The sequence below is a fragment of the Mesoplodon bidens genome (genome assembly GCF_964165515.1).
Source record: "Mesoplodon bidens genome assembly, chromosome: 2".
Lineage (NCBI taxonomy): Eukaryota > Metazoa > Chordata > Mammalia > Artiodactyla > Ziphiidae > Mesoplodon > Mesoplodon bidens.
Window position 1 is genome coordinate 72,719,014 of NC_138177.1, and position 12,148 is coordinate 72,731,161.

General features: G+C 54.8%; 1 protein-coding gene across 9 annotated transcripts in view; it reads left to right on the top strand.

The window, feature by feature from the left end:
• The window catches only part of ARHGEF2 (Rho/Rac guanine nucleotide exchange factor 2), a 40,705-nt gene that overhangs the window by 12,257 nt on the left and 16,300 nt on the right, over positions 1 to 12,148 (top strand). For 2 of the 9 annotated variants that reach the window (XM_081219493.1, XM_081219499.1), the window contains exon 1: positions 3,784 to 4,014. The exons of 4 other annotated variants lie outside the window; for them this stretch is intronic. In XM_081219493.1, the coding sequence (XP_081075619.1) occupies positions 3,952 to 4,014 (63 nt within the window). In that variant the 5' untranslated portion in view covers positions 3,784 to 3,951. Of the gene's footprint in view, positions 1 to 2,192; positions 2,278 to 3,783; positions 4,015 to 4,316; positions 4,339 to 12,148 lie in introns of those variants that run through there. 3 more of the 9 variants (XM_081219497.1, XM_081219500.1, XM_081219496.1) reach the window with 2 other exon arrangements.

Below are 12,148 nucleotides of genomic sequence, written 5' to 3' on the forward strand. Positions count from 1 at the left end.
GTGGGCACGGAGGGCAGAAACAAAACCAGGTTCTCAGCTCCTTCTCGTTGCAGGCTGCAGGCGGGGAGCTGAAGTGTGAGATCAGGCAGTCTGAGAGCAGGGCGAGGTGGGCACAGTGAGGCTTCTCTCCCATAGCGGGGGCAGAGCTCTCTAGAGAACAAAGCCAACACCCAGACCTTGGGTCTGAGTCCCTTTCCCCACAGCCTCTCTGTTCAGGGTAGGAGAGTCTGACAGTAGAATCACCCTCTTTTCCTGCAGTGGGAATGGTAGAGGAAGTCGGTGCTGTCTAGGGGCCATCCAGATCCCAGTTGGTCTGCATTTGCCCGCCCTTGGCCTAGCAGTTTGGCGAGGGGATGAAGGAGAAAGTGGGCAGAGACTGAAGCCCAGACAGCCAGCAGGAAAGAGCTAAGCATCGTCAGGACATTGTCCCAGTCGACTGCCTTTCCTTGCTAGGACTCTCGTTCTGTCTTCCTGTTTCCTTCTCTGTCATCTCCTGGTCCATCTTGCTTCCACCCTCATGAATGTGTGTGCTTGCATCACTAGATCTCTTCTTCCCCCTCCTCCCAGCTCAGGATAGGGGCCATAAGAAGGTAAACACCAGGGGTGGGGGTGGAGAGAAGCTCAGTCAAGCAGTGAGAGAAGGAAGTAGCTTATTCCTTCCTATTTGACTAGCATTGTAGAGTTGACAAAACACTTTTCCAGAGGTCATCTCATTTAATTCTTATAACACTCGGCAAAGATAAATATTTTAATCTCTGTGTTTTGTTTTGTTTTGAAAGCTCTTATTTACATTTGTTATTATTTTTAAAATTAATTAATTAACTTATTTATTTATTTTTGGCTGCACTGGGTCTTCTTGGCCGTGCGCGGCTTTCTCTAGTCGTGGCCAGCAGGGGCTACTCTTCGTTGAGGTGTGCAGGCTTCTCATTGGGGTGGCTACTCTTGTTGCAGAGCACAGGCTCTAGGCGTGCGGGCTTCAGTAGCTGTGGCTCGCAGGCTCTAGAGCACAGGCTCACTAGTTGTAGCGCACAGGCTTAGTTGTTCCACGGTATGTGGGATCTTCCCGGACCAGGGCTCGAACCCGTGTCCCCTGTATTGGCAGGCAGATCTTAACCACTGCACCACCAGGGAAGCCCCTTAATCTCTGTTTCATAGACAAGATAACTTAGAGCCTAGGTTACTCTCCCAAGATCCCACAGTTAGCAAAAGGTGGAGCTGTATTACAAACCTAGAGCTTTGACTATATATTGTTGTCTCTGCTTCTGTCAGTAAACCTACGTAATAGTTTATCCCCTCTCTTCGCTTCTTCCACCATTTCTGATGGATGGCCATTGGAGTCAATAATGCCTTAATCATCCCCTCCCAGAATACACAAGGTCCAAAGTAATAAGAAGAAAAGCAAACCTCCTCCTGGGCACTGTAAGACTTGGGCCCAGGCATCCCTGTGGCTTTCTCTGCTCACCTACTGGCCAAGACCCTGACAACCATGTTCTTCCCTGGGATGGCCTCCCTACCCCTGAAATGTGGGGGACATATCTGTCAAGTTAAATGAGCTAAAGAAAGTGGTGGCTACTTTTAGATTCTGGCAGAAATCAGGGTTGGCTTTTGTTTTTGTGTATCTAAAAAAATAATTTCTGAAAATCTGGGCGGCATCACTGGATAGGAGGAGCAGGGATTGGGATGAAAGTGGTTTGGAAGAAGGGGCAGGGGATGCCAAAGAGAAAGGAGAAGGGTTCACTGTTCCAGAGGATACAGAAAATGGAAATTAAGTCAAGCTGCAGGCCTAGCTCACTAAAAGCACAGGTGTTCTTAAAGGTAGACCGGTTTCCTTCACCCACCCCGCAAGTCCCCTTCCTTACTACTACTCATCTCTTAAGAGGGAGAAGAGGGCATAGGGTGAGAGGCAGGGTAACAAAGAGCAGATGGGTGGACAGTATATTGAAGATTGGGGTAGGAGACAGAAGAAGGTTGGAAGATTAAGTCCTCTCCTTTCACAGAGACCATCTACATTGAGTTTGGGGACTGAGATCCTTCACATAACTCTGGGATTCAGGTCCTGGGTTTATTGGGTATCCAGACTGGAGTTTGGCCCTTTAAGATTCCATCCTTAGCTTGAAACACCCTCCCACCCCAGGCCTGGGAGAAAAGCCGAGGTCTCAGCCTACCCCTTGTCTCAGGGCCCCTAGTGGGTGGAGCTGTGGGGCCAGGATTCCGGCTTCTGGCGGTCTGTTTTTAAATTTAGTACATTCCTCAGCCCTGGCTGCCCACTGTGGGGAGGTAAGTCTGGGGTTCTGGGCCGAGGAGCCTCAAGACTGCTGGTTTGGGGGAGTTCCTAGGGCCTTCCTGTAGGTCTCCCCTGCAGGTACAAGCCTGGGGGAGTCAGCCTCCCTCATGGCTCTGGGAAAGTCCTTTCTGCTTTCTAATTTCCATCCAGCCTAGAACTGGGCATGGTTATTTTCTCTCCTTTTTTTCTGGTCTTTGCTATATAAGGATCCTAAACAGGGGAATGGGTGAAGAAGGAGGTGAAGGAGTTGCTAGGCAGGAGGGGAAGCCAGAGGAGCAGTGTGGTGGTGAGGAGCCCAACTAGCTCAGCCAGTGGTCAGGCAGTGGAGCCCAAAATAGTGGCAGAAGCTAAAATTGGCACCTACAAGAGTGCTGAGCTGGGCTTGAAACCTGCAGCCAGGCCCTGCTGCTGAACCCGGGCAGGGAACCGCTGGGTCTGGGTTGGGCCTCCTCTCCCTCCCTCCTTCCTCCACACCTTTGGGGACCAGAAATCAGGCAGGACCCTGCAAACGTAAGATGCGCTGTCCCAGGACTCTCTGTACTTCTGTCTCTCCCAGAGACATGGGAGACCCTGAGAGGCAGAAATGAACTTCAATGTGAGTGATTATAATTAGGGTGGAGGAGGAATTTTCCCCAAAAGGTGGAAGTTGCCTCAGACTGGGGCAGAGTGTCCAGAAAGAATGTCCTCCTCCACCCCTCCTTCTTGTGGAGAGAATGGCCATACTCCAACTGTCCCTGACTGGGGAAGGCTGTTTGCTGGTCTTTTGGTTCTGGCCTAACTTGAAACAGAGGGAACTGGGGTTAGACACAAGGAAGGACTTCCTCAGCTTCTTAGTCTTCTGTAACAGTGGTGAATTCCTCCCCTCCACCACCCCAGTAGTCAGTGGAGGCAGAGGTAGGAGGGAAGAGGATGGGCCGAGGGCGGTCTTGTAAGGCCCCAGAGAGTTGGGGGCTCGTGGAAGAATGCTCTCCTCTCAGATTCTTCAACCTCCAGGAGTGAATCTTCCCTTTCAGGCCCTCTAAAGATCCACCCTTTAGTTCCCCTTTGATTTCTCCGCCCTCTCCCCACGCCTGCCCCCAATCGTAAAAGGGGTCGGCGGCTCTGGCCTGCTTTGATGGGCCCAGAAGGCCAGGAAGGAACTGGTCCCGGGCTCCCTGGAGAGCTGGGGGCGGCTGGAATCCTCCGGCCCGCGAGTCTTTCTAGACTGATGGACTGCGGAGGGGGAGGAGGAGGGGAAAGGGAAGACCAGGGGTGGGGTGAGGGCTGCGAGGCGGGCCAGGGTGGGTTTTAGGAAAACCGAAGCCAGGAGGCGGGCGTCTGGAGTTAGAGGCGCCCGGCGCTGGAGGGCAAACAGGCAGAGGGGCCCTGCAAGCTAGTCCACGGCCCCTTGTACTTGTGCGAGCCGCCCCTCCACGGACCGAGGCGTCCCGTCCGGCGCTCGGCACCCGCCCTCCCTCCGCCCCGCCTCCCCCCTTCCTGAGCTCCGGCGGGGGTGGAGACTCGGGTTTGAGGAACTGGCGCTGGGTGCTGGGCGAGGGGAGTCATAGACTTCCTGTCCCCAAGACCGACGCGTGCGGGTCGGACCCCTCCCCCGCCCTCCCCCCCAAACAGCCGGACGCCAGGGTCCGCGCCGCGTCCTCCTGGGCTCCCCCCGCCCCCATCGGATTATGTCTCGGATCGAATCCCTCACACGGGCGCGGATCGACCGGAGCAAAGAGCTGGCCAGCAAGGTGGGCTCTGAAACCCCTGTCCCTCTCGCTCGCGGTCCTCAGGGCGCCCTTCTATCTCCGGCACCCGCAGCGCCCCCGGGTCTCCCCGCCTGCTTTCTGGGCGCCAAAATCGGGCGGAGCGTCGGCCGGGAACGCGGCGGGACGGGGTGGGTGGGGACTGTGAGTGAGTGGGGAGGGGGCTGGGGGAGCAGTAGACGCGACCCGCGCCTCCAGCTTCCGAGCAGATCCTCTGCCGGGATCCCGGGAGCCAGCGGACCTGGGGTTTAGGGGCTTCCGATCTGGCGGGACCGGGTGTTTTGGGCCGCGTGAAAGAAAGTTGCTCCGGTAAGGGACAGAGCGGGAAGAGGGAGGTGTGTGTGTCGGGGGGTGGGGGCGGCGAAATCTCTCCGGAACCCCCTCCGCCAGGGTCCCACCGGCTTGCTCTCGGTATCCCCCCACTCTGCAGTCGCTGGCTTGGTCGTTCCCTCTTTGTCCCCGCCATCCGGCGGAGGGGTGGGAGGGGGTGGTTTCCCGGCTTCCTCCCACCATCACCACCACCATCACCACCCCTCCGAGACGGCAGTCAGCTCCTCCTCTCCTCGCAGATGGACTTTCCAGCTGTGATTCAGTTCTTCTCTCTGGTGGGCGGGTGACGGGTCAGGACAGCTTAGGGACGGCTTACTTTCCCCCAAGCCATCACCCTCAGGTGAAGGGAGCAGAGGTCTTTGTGTAACTAGGATCCTTTCTTCCATCCTTGGGGCCCAGAGCACCCCTGTTCCTGAAACACAGAGGGTCCCCCCCATCCCTTTTTGCCCCACCAGCTTCCAAGCTCCTGGCCCTTGCAGCCTGAAACAACCTGAAACCTTTAGGCTGACCCACTTGGCACTGTGCCCTCATCCCTCCTCCCCACCCCAGCTCTCTTAACTCTTTATCTTGGGACTTTCACCTACCATTTCAAGAGTCTGGATGTATAATTACCCTAGCCCCCACCCCCATCTTGAGCTCTTGGCCACTCCTTTCCAAGTATCCTTTATTTCTGCCTGTGTACCCAGGCCCACTCCCAAAGGCCATGACCTCTCCACACCTCAGCCCCCAGGACATGATGAAGCTGACTTGTAGGTGAATAAATGAGAGCTGGGAGGAAGGTTGTGCATGCAGACAGCACCTCCCAGCTGCTCAAGGCACCCACACTGTACCCATTATGGGAAAGGCCAAGACCCAGACCATAGCTGGTTTAACCTCTGGCCTCTTTCCAATCCCAGTGTCCTGCCCTGGCGCGCAGCCTATGCTGATCACCATCACCGTCTACCGGCATGGGAGCAGTACCCTTTTGGAGTCCTCAGAGATGGTGGAAACCCCTTCCCACACTTCCCTCCTAGCTCCTAGCCTGGCTACCTATCTAGAGGCTAAGTTGGGAGAGGTTCCATCCTGGAACTTTTCCTTCGGGGGTTGGGATGAGATTCTGCTAACAGGAAAGCAACTGGGGATCTGGGTAGGGCTTAAGACAAACAGAGGGCCAGAGGAGAGATGGCTGAAGTGCAGTGGAACAGTGGGGTGGCAGACAGGCTCTTCTCAACCCTGCGCCAGGCCAGGCCCCAGCTATGAAAGTCTGTTTATTTTTCAACCGTTTGAGCTGAGACCCTGGAGCAGAGCCAAGGCGGGTGGAGAGGATTTTTGAAACCACGGAAATTTGGTTCCACCCTAAAAGGGAAAGCCATGGGGGCACCGGCGAGGGGCAGACCTGGGGAGGGGCTATAGACAGGGGTTCTGGGAAGTTAGATACTCGGGTCCCTTTTCCGTTATTGGGAGGAGTTGGGGAGCCAGATACCTGGGTCCTCATGCCTTTTTTTTTTTTTTTTTTTTTGGTAGTTGGGGGGACTGGGAATCTAAAAGCTTGGCTTTTTCTATCCTGGGGCTGGCCTTGGTTTTGGGGGGGTTGGGAGTCTGACTGGGGGTGGGGATGTGAGGGGCTGAGTGGGTAGATCTGAGAGGGCAGAGAGGCCACTGGAGGAGGTTGGTTGTCAGTTTGGGCTGGTCGGAAGGGGAGGGCCACCTCCGGAAAGCTGTGGTTACAGAAGGGGGGAGTTGATTCTTAGCCAACAAACCCTGGATCCCCTCTTCCCCCTCCCCCAAGCACACCAGCTGTCTCCTTTCTTTTTATACTGCGGTGGGAAGTAGAGGGGGGCCGCTGGAAACGAGATAATTTGAGGAAGATGGTCTCCCCTGCTACCTATCTGGGGGGATGGTTCAGAGCTATGTCCTGACCCCCCCCCCCCATTCCTCGCCTTCCTCCCCGGGACCTCCTTGAAGTAGGAGGAATTTAAGTCGAACCTGTCCCTTTCTCCTTCCCATCCTCCTAGAATCTTTCTGTGCAGCTCCCCCTCCTCATGCCTCCTCTCTCTTTTCACTCCATTTCTATTCTTTCAGGCTATCTTCAGTCCTTCACCCCCTCATTCTCTCTGCTCTTCTTCCTACCTCCATAGGCCCCAAACCCCAGAGGTCCCTTTCTCTCTTTCATCCCCTGTTCCTCCCTCCCTCCTCCCCCCAAACCCTAACTGTCTCCTCTCTCAGAACAAAGGGTCCTTTCCTGCCTAGGAGGGGGCAGGGGCCAGAGGATCAGGGATGGCCCTGGAGGCTAGGGGGGTGTCCCTGGAATCTCAAGGACCCCAGATTTGGAGTGTGGTGGGGAGAAAGGAGAGAGACTGTTTCTTTGTTCTGAGTGTTGGAGAGATGGCTGGCTTTGTGTGCAGGACTAGAACTGGAGCTGGAGAAGAGGGCTGGGGGAGCCCTGGAGGGAGCTGAGAGTGCTGGTAGGTTGCAGGGGAAGTTGAGGGATTGGGGGGTCTCCCAGGAGGCTGAGACTTTTGGGGGAATAGGAAAAGATTCTAGGGGCCTTTCTTGGAGGTTAGGGAAAGAGCTGAGGGGAGGGGGAGAAGCAAGGATGGGGGAAGGGAGCCAAAAGCTTAAGGAAGTCACTGAGTGACTGCAGGGGGTTGGATGCTGCCTAGAGAAGGACCTGCCAGGGCTGCCCGAGGGATTTAAAGAGGGGTCCAATCTCAGTCCCTCTGGCTTCCCTGGAACCCTGAGCTTGGAGCCGGGGAGAGGACAGATCTGAAGCAATGAATCCCATGCGTGCACATGACCTGTGTGTTGGTGTGCGTGTGTGTCTGTGTCCGTCTGCCTTTCCCCAGATGCTCTGTGTCACTGTTTTGAATTATGGCCACCAAAGTAGGGGGCTCACTGCACTCTGGATGCGAGGAAGTAGTTCCATTCTTAGCGTCAGTCTGTGTTTTGAAGTATCATCTAGGAGCTTGAGAGAGCAGATTGGTCATGGTTCCTGGAGCTGGTCAGAGAAATGGCTGAGAGGAACTGGCTGGACCCTTCTGGGTTTGTTTATGTCTCCTTGGGGGAGGGTGGGGGAGGGGCTGCAGGCAGCAGCTGCCCCCCTCCCAACTCAGCCGGCCTGCCCTGTGCCAGGAGGGCAGGGAGTCCTGGCACAGCTATTGTTCGCCTGCACAAATGCCCGTCTGTTTGCATCACTCCCCCCTCCGTCTCTGCTTGTCTTTCTCTCCTGACCCGACAGGTGTGGCTGGGTTGGGGGTGGGGGGTAGGGTGGGGTCCAGGATCCCTGGGTCTCAGCGTAGCCCGACTTTATTCCCTATGGTCCTTAGCACCCCTCTTCTGCTTCACCAGTGTGCCCACCCCCATTGTCCGGTGTCTCATCTTCATTCATCAGGCAAGCGTTGATTAAGTGCCTTTGTGTGTTCAGCGATGTCTTTTTGTGTTATGTTTCTGGCTTTGGCGTTAGCGTTTCCGTTTGGCCGCCTTCTCCTTAGCCTCCTGCCTTGATCTCGTCTATGGAAGCTCATAAAGGAAGCAGAGCCTGGCTGAGACCATCCCAAGCCCTCTTCTCAGTCCCATGGCCAGGAACCCTCTCCCTCCTCTTTTCCCAGCCTTAGAGCCCATCCCTCATGACTCAGTGCCCCTTGCAGCCTATGACTCCGAATCTCTGCTGTCCAGGGCCTAAGTTACAGATGACTGGAAACCCAGTGGAACCCTCGGGGGGCCTTCTGGTCCCTAAACAAAGGGCCTGGACAGAGGCTGCACCACCTTGGGGAAGGGGCTGCTGCCACTTGCAGCTGGAGCAGCGGTCATTCTGAGCACCACGTGACTTCTCCAGAGGTCTTGGTTTGGACATACCCAGTAGAGGAGCAAGGACAGCTGAGAGCTTAGACTTTGCTTGGAGAGGCTCTTACTCTTCTGGGTCGGCTCCGCCATCCTCTGCTGCCCGCCGGGGAACAGGAAGCCGAAGTCAAGGCTTTGGCATTCCTTGGGCTTCATGTATGTCACTGTTTTCCTCATCTCTCGGCCTGGGAGACAAAATACGGAGAAAGGGGAGACTGCTTCTGTTCTATGAGCCTTTGAGCCACCAGCCTCAATATCCTCTGCCATTCGCCTAGTCTTTCTTTCCCCAAAATGACCAAGATCTGGGATGACAGTGGAAGGAAAGTTTGGGTTGGTCTTCTTCTGACCTTCAGAGGATACCATCCGGTCCTAAGTTCAAAGGAATCAGGAGAAAAGGTCTGGGAGGAGGGAGAAAAGAATAAACGAGAGGAGGAGACCAGAATTCCCTGGTGGTCTAGTGGTTAAGACTCCGTACTTCCACTACAGGGGGCACGGGTTGGATCCTTGGTCAGGAAACTAAGATCCTGCAAATGTGAGGTGCAGCCAGGGGAAAAAAAAAAAAGAGAGAGTGAGAGGAGGAGACTGAAAGCTCTGAAGCTCTGATAAGGAATGAGGGGATCCCTAGAGTAGAGGCAAGGGTGCTGCTGGGACCCCTTGTCTTGGTGTCTATCCATCCACCCATCCTTCTTTTCTTCCTTTTTTTCTAATCATGTATTAAGTGGCTGTTGTATACCAGCCATTGTGCTAGGTGCTTTCCCGTGCTTTATTCATTTATTGTGTAGCAATAGCAAGAAAGACTTTCTGTGAGGGTTTGTGAGAAATCAAGACTATGGACACTGGACAGTAGAGGACTGAACCAAGCAGGAAGGGCCTCTGAGTGTTGGGGTGGGTGTTGTGGATTGCAGAGTAATGGCCCCTTTTCTTGGTGGACAGATGGGGCCATGAAGGTGAAGCGCTGTCCGGCTGGCGGGTGGGCAGGTAACTGGGATGATCTTAAGAAGATCTGGAAAGAGTAGGACGGAGAACCAAACAAGCCCATTCACTCCATCTCTGGAGCAGGCACCCCTGGTGAGCAGGCCCTGTGTCCTTCTAGCCTCACCAGCCTGAGCCCTGGGGCGGGTGCGGACTGCCTCCAGGACAATAGCGCTAGGCAGTGCCAGGGCCGCTTGCTGCTGGGCAGTGTCCGTGTTGGGATGTGCTGCTGCTGTGGCTGCTGCCCACTGCTGGCCCACCTAGAGAGAGGGTCACTTGGAGAGAGGGTGAGTGTTGGGAGGTGGGGGAGCCTGGGCCCAGAGTAGCTGGGTCGTCTGTGGGATGTTGATGCCAGAGAGGTGAAGGGCCACAAGAGACCCTGTTCTCTGGCTGCCCGTAGTTCTCTCCCTCCCTTTCCCCGCCTCTTTCCCAGGTGAGAGCTCCTGGAGGCCTGAGGGCAGAGGGAAGAGCTCAGGGGAGGGGAGCGGGAGTTGTAGCAGCCCTAGGGCAAATCTGCAGGACTGCCCATTTGGGAATTGACCCTGATTCAGACATGTTGCTCTTTTTATTTATTTTTTGAAGTATAGTTGATTTACGATATTATATTAGTTTCAGTATTTTTACAGATTATATATACTGCATTAAAGGTATTACAAGGTAACGGTTATAAATCCCCGTGCTATGTAGTACATCCTTGCTGCTTATCTGTTATTGTTTTGTTTTGTTTTTATCTTTGGGCACGCTGCCTGGCTTGCAGGATCTTAGTTCCCTGACCAGAGATTGAACCCGCACCCTCAGCAATGAAAGTGCGGAGTCCTAACCACTGGACCACCAGGGAATTCCCTGATTACCTATTTTATACATGGTAGTTTGTATCTCTTAATCCCATACCCCTAATTTGCCCCTCCCCATGTTGCTCTTTTAATATGATTTTCACGTTTTTTTGCTTGCATACTTTTAATTCAAACATAATAAGTCCTCAAACTTTTTTATTTGTGTCATAGAGAAGGTTGGGAGAACAGGAGAGGAGAAGAGAAGGCAGAGTATAGGACAGTAAGAAGAGCTATCTGGACTTGGACTTTGAGGTCCTATAAAGGCTGTTATTCAGAGGAGGATTTGATCTCCTAAAGAACTATAATTTGGAGCAGGGCAGATGGAGGTTAGACTAAAGGGAGAATTTTCTAGTGGTCCAGATAGGTAGGTACCAGAATAGAAAAAGGGAGGTTAGAGTTAAAAGTTGGTGAGCTTTCTTGACAAGGTCTAGGAGGAGGAGGGCAGGGAGAGGCCAAGGGCAGTAGAAGAGATGCAAAGGTGAAAAAGGGGCAGCCAAGGTGGGAGGCCATGGGGGAGAGGAGGGAGGCCAGGGGATGGGAAGGAGACTATGATATAAGAAGAGGAGGAGGATGGGAGGGGAGGAGAAAAGAAAAATGGGTGATTGGGTGGGAAATGACCTGAAGACCTAGGCTCTGCTCATCATCAGATGAACCTGGAGCTTCTGAGGGTAGGCAGGAGAGAGAAGGATCTTGGGCTACCAGGAAGCCCTGAGACCCTAGGGCGTCAGAGTCCAGTGCCCTCTGGCCCCTGTGCTGTTGACTCAGCCCGTTCACACTTCCCTTTTCTACCCTCGCACCAGGCCAATGCGTCTCTTCCCCTCCCCCACCTCTTAACTGCTAGTGTGGCTTCAGCTGAGAGTCAGGACTAGGCCCCCAAGGTCCAGGCTGAGGATTCTCCTCTGAGTTTTGTTTCACTTCCCTGGGGCCCCAGACAGTGTCCTCTTACTTGGGGCTCATTGCCCTCAGCCTCAGCCATCAGGATCTCGCTCTTTGCTTTCTGAGAGGCAGGGAATCCTTGGAGGGAGTGGTCTTGCCAGGTCCTCTTCCTGCTGTCAGTCCTCTAAGAGTGGAGGGAAAATCAGGGATCTGAGGTGACCACTGAGGAGGGTCCTGGAATAGGTGGAAAGCATGGTGTCCCATCTTCTCACCTCCTCATTTTCAGGGAAAGCTCAGGAGCTTGAGAAAGGACAGAAAGAGGTCAGGGAGAATCACTTGACCTGCAGAGGTCAGGGGGAAGCAGGAGAAGAGAAAGCTGATGGGAAATGCCAGCCTCTGAGTTTCTGTGGAAGGGCCCAGAGAGTGTGCCCCATCTCGACGGAGACCAGAGCAGGAGGAGCTGACATTGCTGCTGGAGGATGGAGGGTAGATGCTAGAAAGGACTTCCTAGACTAATTGGGTGAGGAGGAATAAGGGAGATATCCTAGGTTTGGGAGGGTAGCATGAAAGGGATAAAAGTTAGACTGCAGAAGAGACTTCCTGCCGGGAATGAGGCCTTGGTGGCCCAGTTTCCTTTCTTAAAGATCCCAGCGAGGCCAAGTGACCCGAGACTGAAACCAGGCTCCTCCTGCCTCGAGGTTAGCAGGGGACATGCTGCCTCCCACAGAGAGGCCCCGTGTACCTTGGCTGAGCAGATGCGGAAGAGTCAGAAGTTTGGGATCCTGACCTCTGGTTGGGGGTGGCAGTGGAGGCATTCTGCCCCCTTCAGCTAATCTAATAAGGGGATCTCCTGCCCCCCACTGTGACTGCCACTGCCACGGAGATAGCGGCTCCAACACTGGTTGTCATGGTTATAAGAGGAGCTAACTCCCATAGATTTGAAAGCGCTGGTGAGCTGGCACCTTCTGCTTCGCCTGCTCTCCCCTCCTCTCTGCGCATCTTCCCCCGGCACAGAGAAGAGAGTACAGCAGCTCGGGGGCGAGCAGAGCTAGGGCTGGGAGGTGGAGTGAGGACGCGGAGGTCTAGAGCCGGGGAAATGAGCGGCAACAGGAGGCAGCCCAGCCGCAGGGGCCAGGTAGGTCAGGGGCGGGCTCGGCCCTCGGGGCTGGCCTGGTCACTCCTGGACAGCTGCCTCTGACACGGCGCGGCAGGCTCTGCTTCAGGAAGTGGTGTGTTTCAGGCAGGCGTTGCTCCCTTGCCTCTGCCCTCGGCGTGTGTCTCTGGACTCC